Source organism: Mesoplodon bidens (assembly GCF_964165515.1).
Source record: "Mesoplodon bidens genome assembly, chromosome: 1".
Lineage (NCBI taxonomy): Eukaryota > Metazoa > Chordata > Mammalia > Artiodactyla > Ziphiidae > Mesoplodon > Mesoplodon bidens.
The window spans coordinates 168,561,989-168,571,824 of NC_138176.1; the positions used below are offsets into that span (position 1 = coordinate 168,561,989).

The 9,836-nt window shown below is 47.4% G+C and overlaps 2 protein-coding genes across 2 annotated transcripts; both read right to left on the bottom strand.

The window, feature by feature from the left end:
- Positions 1-133: 133 nt before the first annotated feature.
- CHCHD1 (coiled-coil-helix-coiled-coil-helix domain containing 1) lies at positions 134-1,418 on the bottom strand. The gene is made up of 3 exons (XM_081253530.1): positions 1,272-1,418; positions 1,028-1,146; positions 134-432 (listed from the first exon to the last, which is right to left on the bottom strand). The coding sequence occupies exons 1-3, from the start codon at positions 1,393-1,395 to the stop codon at positions 319-321; spliced, it is 357 nt and encodes a 118-aa protein (XP_081109656.1). The 5' UTR covers positions 1,396-1,418; the 3' UTR covers positions 134-318.
- Positions 1,419-6,090: 4,672 nt separating this feature from the next.
- On the bottom strand, positions 6,091-9,827 carry FUT11 (fucosyltransferase 11). Its single transcript, XM_081253494.1, has 3 exons — positions 8,950-9,827; positions 7,938-8,563; positions 6,091-6,530 (listed from the first exon to the last, which is right to left on the bottom strand). The coding sequence occupies exons 1-3, from the start codon at positions 9,655-9,657 to the stop codon at positions 6,383-6,385; spliced, it is 1,482 nt and encodes a 493-aa protein (XP_081109620.1). The 5' UTR covers positions 9,658-9,827; the 3' UTR covers positions 6,091-6,382.
- Positions 9,828-9,836: the final 9 nt, after the last annotated feature.

Genomic DNA, 9,836 nt, shown 5'->3' on the forward strand with positions numbered 1-9,836 from the left:
TCAAATGCAGGACGAGACAAAGGTTTTTGTCCTGCACCTGGTGCAAATTAGGGAGCAAAGACCTTCCAGAGTGTAGGGGAGGACACAAGGTTCAACTATGTTGGGAGTACCTAATCCACAACAAAAGGCCAAGTTCTCTTCAGAGGATTTTATTTCAACATAAAGCATAATTTCCACCCACATAATGATTCCAAAGGGTAAAAGAAAGTGTTTTGCCTCCTACTCTTCAACAAGAGCATGGCAGTGCAAATATCTCTAAAATGCCTCTGCAGAGTTCTCAGAAGCTACAGTCCAGTCATTGAAAATGCTTCTCCATTTTCAGCTGACATGAGGTTTGTTAGGAAACCTATGTAACAACTTATTCAATTTCTTGGGGGGTAAACTCCCCAACTCTCCCAGGTCCTCCTGGATTGATCTCACTTTTCGGGCTGCCTGAAAACACAGAACAAAAATTAAAATGACAGCTCCAAAGTTGGCCCTGACCTAAGCTAATAGTTCTCACAACACCCCAAATCACACTAAGGGATTAACCAGCCTGGAGATCTGTGTATTCTTCCCAGTCCCCTTTCATCAAAAGGACTTGGGACCCAAGAATGACTGTATGGTCTGAAGCTACCATGCCAGCTGGCAATTAAGTCTAGGCTGGAAACCAAACAACCTGTCCTTTACTATCTTTAGTTCTACTTCAGACAATAATGTCTATTTGAACAGCAATTTAAACTTTACAAAGTGGTTTTCCCATTCATCTCTTCACTTGACACTCACAAAATTCTGTAAGGTGGATATTAATATTAACCTCATTTTGCACCAAGTAAAGCTAAAACCAGTGACACAAATCGCTCAAGATCACAATGCCTTCAAAACAGTAACCTTTCCCACTTTGGCGTGACTCAAGTAGCTTCCAAAAACTTCCTCGCCCTTTTAGAATGAGAAGGACTTTCTTATCTCCTAGGAAGAGGCAGTAAGAACCATGACTGTATGCCCCCCATTTTCCTCCCAAAAGGGCACCCCAGGAGCCTGCTGTCACCTCAGCCCTCGAAGCACAATCGAAGAAGTCCTGGATCTCTTTTTTGCACGCTTCGTCGCGGAATTCATTCTGCTTCCAGCAAGCCATCATTACTGACATCTCCGTGATACAAGTCGCCTCTGGAGGAGCAGAACGCGGGGACCCTCAGTCACAAGGAGACCCTTACCTTCCGGCCCTCCCACCCAGCAGCCCTCTGCACTCCTCCGACTTCCGCCCTGGGGCCTCCAAGGCTCCGACTGCTCACCGCCCTTCTCCCGGCGCCGTTCCCCGACATGGTTAGCTAGGATGAGGGGTTTGTTGGGCTTCAGTATGGGCTTCCGCGGGTTTCCAAACCTTGCTAACCGACCCCGGAGGCTGGGCGTCGCCATTGCTCACCGAGCTCCCGGCAGGCTCTGCGGCGCCGTGCGTGACCCCGCGTGACCCCTACGAGCTCGACGACAACCTCCCCCACCCCCCACTCCCGCCCCAGCATGCACCTTTTTCTTGTCTTGGCGGGGTCGCCTTGATGCCGGGTTCGGATCCCGGCTGGTGCAGACCCGTGTGCAGGTTAGGAGGAGAGTCTTTGGGACTCTTTTGTGAATCTACGCTGACTCTTGTAGGCTCCGGGCTCTGAAGTCTTGGGGCAGTACTGGGCCGGGAACACCCAGGAAAGAGGCCTGATAAATGGACTCTAGTTTCTGGTGGTAAAGTCTGGATTAGAGGGTCAGTCGACTGACACAGGCAAGGGCAGAGAGAATGGGAGCGAATCAAAATATGAGAGTTTAAGATGCTACGTTGGGAATGATTTTATTTTAATAAACCTTTAAGAACTGTTGGTTTTGATTACCTTTAGAGCCACTCCGAAGCCGCGAAGAAAAATAGGCTCATTTACGCTAACAGCTGCTGCTGCTTAGATATCGTTTGTTCATTTGTAGTGATCTCACTGGATTGGGTGAGGTTTAAGCACTTTCTCGCATTCATCGTTTTACTTAATCCTCTCGCCAATCCTCTGAGGATACTTAGCAGTACCATTCCTATTTATACGCTTGGCCCTTAAATTATGATGCCTAGACTTGGTTCTAAGTTACTTTTTTCCCCCCCGCCCCATCCCCTCCCCGCCAAGTGACTTTTAGCTGTTTACAAAACTCAGTCCAAAGATGAACCACTCATTCTCAAGGCATTTACACATGAGCTCCAAGAAATGTCTCTGGTAATGGAAGCATAACTTGGACAAGCTTGAAGTTCATAAGATGACTACTATGGAGAAACAATATTTAGTGTGTGCTAATCACTTATCACAGTTGTTTGGAATCTTCCCATTTATCTCTGCATGACTGGTTCGTTTTCTTCTATTGAGTCCCACCAGTTCATGTCAGAGAGGACTTCCCTGACTTCCATCCAAACCACCATCAACCTGTTTTATTTTCTTCAGAGTACCTATCATAGTCTGGATTATCTTGTTCACTTATTGTTTGTTTACAGCCTTACCCCCCCAACACCCATTTAAAATGTAAGCATCATGAGAGAAGGGACCTTGTCTATCGTGTTCAGTGCTGTATCCCCAAGGCCTAGAGTAGTGCCAATAAATACTTGTTAAATGAACAAATGTTTGAAATATTTTTGCAAGTCTCCAGCTTTACCATCTTCACCCCAGAAATAAAACCAAGCAGAAGACACTGTTTAAAAAGAAGCCATTTATTATACAAAATTAAACCTGTGATAATCGAAGAAGCAACTCGGGAATAATAAAGGCATCAGCCCCATGCTCCACCCCCACTGCAGCAACACAAATAAAGCTAATTCCTATCAGAACTTCTACCACCAATAACCCCAAGTCTGCTACTGTATACAGAGCAGGCTGGGCCCCAAACCAGAGAAAATTCACATTGCTTGCTTTCTCCACAGAGAAAGTGAAGCCTTTAGTTAGATAGCCATGTGGCTATTCCTGGTTCTGCTTTCCCTTGTGGAAATGTAGCACCTGGTTTTGAATACTTTTATGGTAAGAGGAATAAAGGAGAAAGTCTGGGAAGCACTGACCACAAAGCAGGCATGTGTCTCCAGCCACAATCATTCATAAAAAACTGGCCTACTTTGTATATAAAAGTTCTAAGGTAGTGCCAGTGTGAACTGGTGTAATTAGACAGGAGAGGTAGGGATGATTCTACACCTTGCATAAGCATCACCTACCCTTTTCATTACACATAATGATATCTGAGTCCTAACCTTATTTTGCACTTGGGTAATGATGTATTTTGCACTATATAAACTAGCATCTGCATTTAAATAGATTGCAAGCTTAGAAATCAGAGTCCTGAATTTGGCTTCTTTTGTAAGAGTCCTTACTATATCAAATTTTAACATAAGTATTTTCGAAGGTCTATCTTTCTCATTCTTTTCTGCAAAAGTCCAAACAGAAAACTTTCCATGCTGTTATGAAGGGCATTTTTAATTAAATAAAATGAAAAAAAGGGAGTTCCCTGGTGGTACAGTGGTTGGGACTCTGTGCTTTCACTGCCAAGGGCCCAGGTTCAGCCCCCCGTCCAGGAACTGAGGTCCCACAAGCCACGCGGCACAGCCAAAAAAACAAAAAGGAAAAGAAAAAAGAACCACGCTGGCAGTGAAACCCAGCCTAAATTATAGCTTTGCTTGGCCACATCTTTAGGACCCTAGTTGTTGGAGCATCTCATATATATACAATACATGAGCACCCCATACATATAAATGTTTATTGCTAGGTCTGTTGCAGAATTTCCATTTTGCAGTATATTATATAGTTTCATGTCAGCCAAAAATTGTAAATTCTCTGTAAATCTTCACCCCATTCCAAGCAGGTGCCATTATTTTTTTAAATAAACACTTGATGTTAGCTTTGATCTAGCTCTAAAGAGCTAGATTTCTTAAATTTAAAAACAAGCTGGTGGGCTTCTCTGGTGGTGCAGTGGTTAAGAATCTGCCTGCCAATGCAGGGGACACGGGTTCGATCCCTGGCCCCGGGAAGATCCCACATGCCACGGAGCAGCTAAGCCCGTGCACCACAACTACTGAGCCTGCGCTCTAGAGCCCCCATGCCACAACTACAACTACTGAAGCCGAGCCCGTGCTCTGCAACAAGAGAAGCCACCGCAATAAGAAGCCACCACAATGAGAAGCCCGCTCATCGCAACAAAGAGTAGCCCCCGCTCGCTGCAACTAGAGAATGAAGACCCAACACAGCCAAAAGTAAAAAACAAATATGGGCTTCACTGGTGGCGCAGTGGTTGAGAGTCTGCCTGCCGATGCAGGCGACACGGGTTTGTTCCCTGGTCCTGGAAGATCCCACATGCCGCGGAGCGGCTGGGCCCGTGAGCCATGGCCGCTGAGCCTGTGCGTCCGGAGCCTGTGCTCCGCAACATGAGAGGCCACACCAGTGAGAGGACCGCGTACCGCAAAAAATAAAAAATAAAATAAAAAATAAAAACAAATAAATAAATTAATTTTTTAAAAAAGCTGGTATATCACACACAGAACAGCTTAGCAGTCTGCTCAAAATATTAAAAACCAACAAAACCTTATAGAAGGACAAGATTCTATTATACATAGTCTGTACTGAAGTCATAAGCATCATCTTCCTCTTCAGTCTTTACAACTATATATATATATATATGTTTGTAAATTAATGTGTGTATATATACATACATACACACACACTAATTTAAACCAGACATATTGATAAGCTATGGAACTTCTCTAGTGATAACTCATTAATACAACATTACAACCAGGGTAGTTCTAAGATCCAAGGTATTCTTTCTTGTTCCACTGCCCCAGAAAAAGCAAATGGTCTCCCTGTCCATTAAGCTGTAAGTTTAAACCACAGCAATAGAAGGGTCTGGCTACCTCCCTAAACCTGACTAACAACTTTTTATTTAGCCAGCCACTTGTGATGGCTTAAATGTCTTGCTTCGCTTCTCATGCCCTTGAGCTTAGGTGGGTGGGCTCCATCAAAATGTAGTCTCAGTAAGTACTATAAAGTTGTGTGTTGTAACAGTAATAGAGTGAATGAAGTTGGAATATTTATCCCACTTAAAGTGAAAAGTGCCACAGAATATGAGAGAATTACTAGAGCTATATTGCTGGGCTGTTTTTTTCTGCCATAATTTTCATGAGTTTTGGGGGGAAATGGACTTTTGTAGCATATAAAAATAATAGAAGAGTTCATTAGGCAGACAGAAGAGATCAAGGACTTATAAAAATCTGCACTTAGATTCACATTGGCCTATTTCAACATTTCAAAATCATTATAGCTTTTTCTGCTGTCATTTCCAGCCTGAGTCTCCATCTCTAATCTAAAATAGAGCAGGACAATTCATTAAATTGGCATGGCATTTATTAGCCACTGAATCTTTCTACTCATGAGTTGAGAAGGAATTTCAGATATGCCCTAGATAAGAAGCAAACCAGCAGTAAGAAAAGCTGTCAAATCTACAGGCAGTTTAATGCTGGGGAAAATGAATGTGGGAATGGTGGCAAGGCTACTCCGTCTCCATCAGAAATTGTGGAAAACCAGGAAAGAAAAAGCCATTCAGAATGAAAAGGTTGATATGAAAAGCAAAGTAAATGATATAAAAAATACAATTCCACGGGCTTCCCTGGTGGCGCAGTGGTTGAGAGTCCGCCTGCCGATGCAGGGGACACGGGTTCGTGCCCCAGTCCGGGAAGATCCCACATGCCGCGGAGCGGCTGGGCCCGTGAGCCATGGCCGCGGAGCCTGCGCGTCCGGAGCCTGTGCTCCGCAACGGGAGAGGCCACAACAGTGAGAGGCCTGCGTACCGCAAAAAAAAAAAAAAAAAAACAACTCCAGAGTGCCAGAATACAACCCACCAGGAGTTTTGCTTCACCACCAACATAACAGTTTATAAAGCAAGAGATGAGGAAAAGAGATTGGGAAAGGTACTGAATAATGAGTGGTTTGAGGAATAGCACAGTAGTTTTCTAAAGATGCTAAACCTGGCCCATCTTACCTCATTCACAGCCAAGTACTAACGTGTTGTCCCAATCACGACTGAGAGGATGATATGGCTAAAGAAATAAGCAGTTCTTTAAAATTTTTGTTGATCAGCACCTTTAATCAAATGGGTGTTTCAGGCTTCTGGTTCCCACTAAACCAAGAACTGGATGCCTCCATCTCTCCTTGAGGAGAGGTCCTATTACCATAGGCTGAGACCCTGGCTACACATCTTTAGGATAAAATATCAGTAGATATAACTTATTCTTTGAATTCACGGTAAGACAGTGTTCATTAAGAACTTGCATAGCAGATGCCCTTCATGTCCCATGGTAGAATAAGGACCTTCCATCTCCTTAGCTCTATCAAGTTAAGGACTCTTGCAAGCGTAATTAGAGATTTTGGTTCCTTTTCATGAAGATCTCAGTTAGGTAATCCCAAAATTTCCTCTGCAGTGTCTCATTGTTGTGGATCATGGCAGTGAGAGCTTCCCCCTGGTCCAGGCCTTGCCAGTAATCTTGCAGCCACATCTCCTTCCAGCTGAAACATCAAAATGGGAGTTGGATTATGGAACCTCAGCTATGAGTCCTACCTTTCTCTGAGTGGCCAAAGCAATCTTAAGCAGATACAGTGGTTTCTGGCTAGGACGAGGGATCCGCTTTGAGGGAAGGAAATGTGAAGTAAACCCAGTACTAGTCCAAGTGACAGGCAGTAAGCCACAAACACAAATTTATCACACCACCCCCCCCTCCCCCAATGAGTTAAATTTCCTGACTTGCCTGCTCTTGGTCCCCAAATGTGGAGGGAATTAAGAGGCAGGCAGGACAGGGGCCGAACTATGGACACAGTAATCTCCCTAAGAAAAGCAAGGCGTCATATTTAGATGGTTACCTTTTATGTTACACCTATTTCAGTAATCAAAATGAAAGTGCAATAGTATCCAGTGTCTTGATGAGACACAACCTGAATGTTTCTCTTTTTTTAATGTGTTACATTTTTCCTTTGATAAATCATAATATTATGTTCAGCACAAACTAGATACGAATTACTTGATGTAAATTACTGGATACAAATTACCTCCACTCCCAGGACCAAACTGTGCCAGCCCTCTGCTGCCATCCACTGTCCAAGGTGATCTCTGCAGGACATTCTAGCAGCCTCTCTTTCTCAAGGCTAATAATCTTTTATCACGCCTCCCCCAACAGGTGTGTTTTGCTGCAAGTGGCTTCAACATTTTCCCACCCCACCTCCCATGCTGACCTTGTTTCCCCATGTCACCACCTTCTGCCACCTACTGCAGTAGCCCCCTCACTTCCCTTCCAATCCACACTGCCCACCATTGTTAATCATCCTTTGAAAGCATCCCTTCTACTCTGTCTAGGACAAACATATAATTTATCATTCAAATCAGGGTAATTTTAAGAGTGAAAGGAGGTGTGTTAATAGTTACACCAGGTTAACAGGTATAAACCCCGATTGTTGCAGACAAACCTGCCTCAGAATACTCTCTTCTGTATTTCTCATCCCCAGCCCCACCATGCTGAAGGTGCTCCATAAATAGCTGAGTTGATTTTCAGGACAGTCCAGCTCCAGAGCCTAGTATTCAGAATATGTACAACCTGGCCCAGCTTTGTCTCTCCCCCATTGCTTCCCTGAACGGGCCCTCTGCTCTAGTTGAAGCTTGTTTTGAACTACTGCAAACATTGTTTACAAAAGCTGATTTTCGTATGTTGTTGCCCTGAACGATATCTCACATCTTTTACTGAGCTTTCGCAGTTTGTCTTATCCCCACAACTAGACTCTTGATACCTTAAAGGCAGAGTGATCCCATGTCATAATTTCCTAATACAACATCCCCTCAGCACCTAGTGCTCATTTATTGCCTGCAGGAAGCAAGTCAGTGTATCATTTGATTTGACAGCCACAGGGGACCCCAGCTACCCTTACCTGTCATTCTCAGGGATCTCTTCCACACTGCCAAAGCCAGGTGTGGGCACTGGGCAGTCCATGTGTGAGGGCTGGGCAATATGAGGCTCAGGGACAGGGATGTCCCCAGGAGAGGCTGCATGGGCCTTCTCGGCATCCAGCCGAGCCAGTTCGTGGTCACAGACGAAACACTCGAAGCCGTTAAGGTAGTTAGGCAGTAAAGGATCATTCACTCCCCACTCCCGCTGCTTCAGACTATCCAGAAGGAACTGGTTGGTGATGCCCCCAGGCTGCTTGTATGCCAGGTATTTCATATATTCCTCATCATTTTTGTCCAGAAAGTCAATAAACTCTGCCAGCTTCTGCGGCGACTCAAAGTCGTCAATGAGGATGATGGAGTGATTGTTGGGCACCCAGTCCCTCACAGAGGGAGAGCCGCGGTACACAGGCACAGCACCGAGGTGCATGGGGCGCCACAGTTTTTCTGTCATGTAGTCGTCACAGATGGCATTTTCGAGGGCCAAATGAAACTTATAGCGGGACAAGAAGGCCAAGAGTTCTGGATCCTCAGTGGTGGCTGTGGCTGTGTCCTGTAGCCGCGGCGTGGGCAGCTCCCGATTCTTCAGGCATTTCCCATATGAGTCCACCTGAGTGGGGTACAGCACGCCGTCAAGAGCGTACGGGTAGTGTATATATGGACATATATACACTACCATATGTAAAATAGATAGCTAGTGGGAAGCGGTCGCATAGCACAGGGAGATCAGCTAGGTGGTTTGTGACCACCTAGAGGGGTGGGATAGGGAGGGTGGGAGGGAGGGAGACGCAAGAGATATACGGGGATATATGTATATGTATAACTGATTCACTTTGTTATAAAGCAGAAACTAACACACCATTGTAAAGCAACTATACGCCAATAAAAATGTTAAAAAAAAAAAAAAAAAAAGATATGGCACGTCGGCCTGGACACCAGGGGTCGCGGCCTCAGCCCGGCGCGCCACCCTCCCCTTCCCGCCCCGCCCTCACCCACCGGGATGTAGCGCATGAGCTCGCGCACGTAGCGGTCCCGGTCCGCAGGCACGTCGCAGTGGGACTGCAGATAGAGCAGCGGCGCGTAGCCCCGGCGGCGCCAGTCCGCGCGTTCCGGGAGCGGAAGCGCCGCGCGGCGCAGATAGGCGGTCCCGGGCAGCCACTGCAGCGGCAGCGGGTAGTCCGAGTGACGGCTGAAGGTGGCGGTAAGATTGAAGAGGCGGATGCCCGGACTGTGGCTCAGCAAGAAGTTGTTGAGGGGCGACTCCTCGTGCAGGAGCGCCCAGCTCTGGTGCGCCAAGCGCGGCAGCGGCGCTTCGGACGCGCGGAAGTCGGTGCCGTAGAAGAGCAGGGCGCGCGTCCGCGCGTCTCCCCGCACCCGTCGGTCCCGGGACGCCACGCACGCGCCGCGCGCGCACTCGATGCGCTCCGAGTCGCCCGGGAAGTGAGGAAACAGCCCTGGGCTCCACCATAGCAGCACCGGCAGGTCCACCGCCTCCCCCATCCCCGGCCGCAGGGTCCCCGGACCACGCGCCACCCCCACTGCGCCCAGCGCGGAGGGAGGCCGGAAAACTGCGCCGTCCCACGGCTCCGCCCACTCCACCTCCCCGCCGGTCTCCCCCTCCGCCACGGGCCTTGAGCCGCTAGCCGCACAGACACTAAGCACTCCCAGCGCGGCAAGCACAGCCCCCGTGCGGCCGGCCCCCATGTCTATTCGGACAGCCGAAGCCCCTCAGGAACAGGCCCCGCCTCGCGGTGAGTCGCGACGGGACGAGGTCCTACGCCACAGGGGCACATGGCGCATGCGCAGCTCAGTGGCCACCTCAGCCGGCCACTTCGCGAGAGCCGCTAATCCTGGCAGGAAGTACTGCAAGGAAAGTGATACGT

What these genes read in the sequence shown, in the direction of transcription:
- CHCHD1 (XM_081253530.1), bottom strand. Translation starts at nt 1,395, where the DNA reads ATGGCGACGCCCAGCCTCCGGGGTCGGTTAGCAAGGTTTGGAAACCCG. An exon ending in ACGGCGCCGGGAGAAGGGCG is followed by an intron (nt 1,147 to 1,271) that starts GTGAGCAGTCGG and finishes CTGCTCCTCCAG; the next exon opens with AGGCGACTTGTATCACGGAG. An exon ending in ATTGTGCTTCGAGGGCTGAG is followed by an intron (nt 433 to 1,027) that starts GTGACAGCAGGC and finishes CTGTGTTTTCAG; the next exon opens with GCAGCCCGAAAAGTGAGATC.
- FUT11 (XM_081253494.1), bottom strand. Translation starts at nt 9,657, where the DNA reads ATGGGGGCCGGCCGCACGGGGGCTGTGCTTGCCGCGCTGGGAGTGCTT. An exon ending in AGCTCATGCGCTACATCCCG is followed by an intron (nt 8,564 to 8,949) that starts GTGGGTGAGGGC and finishes TACCCCACTCAG; the next exon opens with GTGGACTCATATGGGAAATG. An exon ending in GAGATCCCTGAGAATGACAG is followed by an intron (nt 6,531 to 7,937) that starts GTAAGGGTAGCT and finishes TTGATGTTTCAG; the next exon opens with CTGGAAGGAGATGTGGCTGC.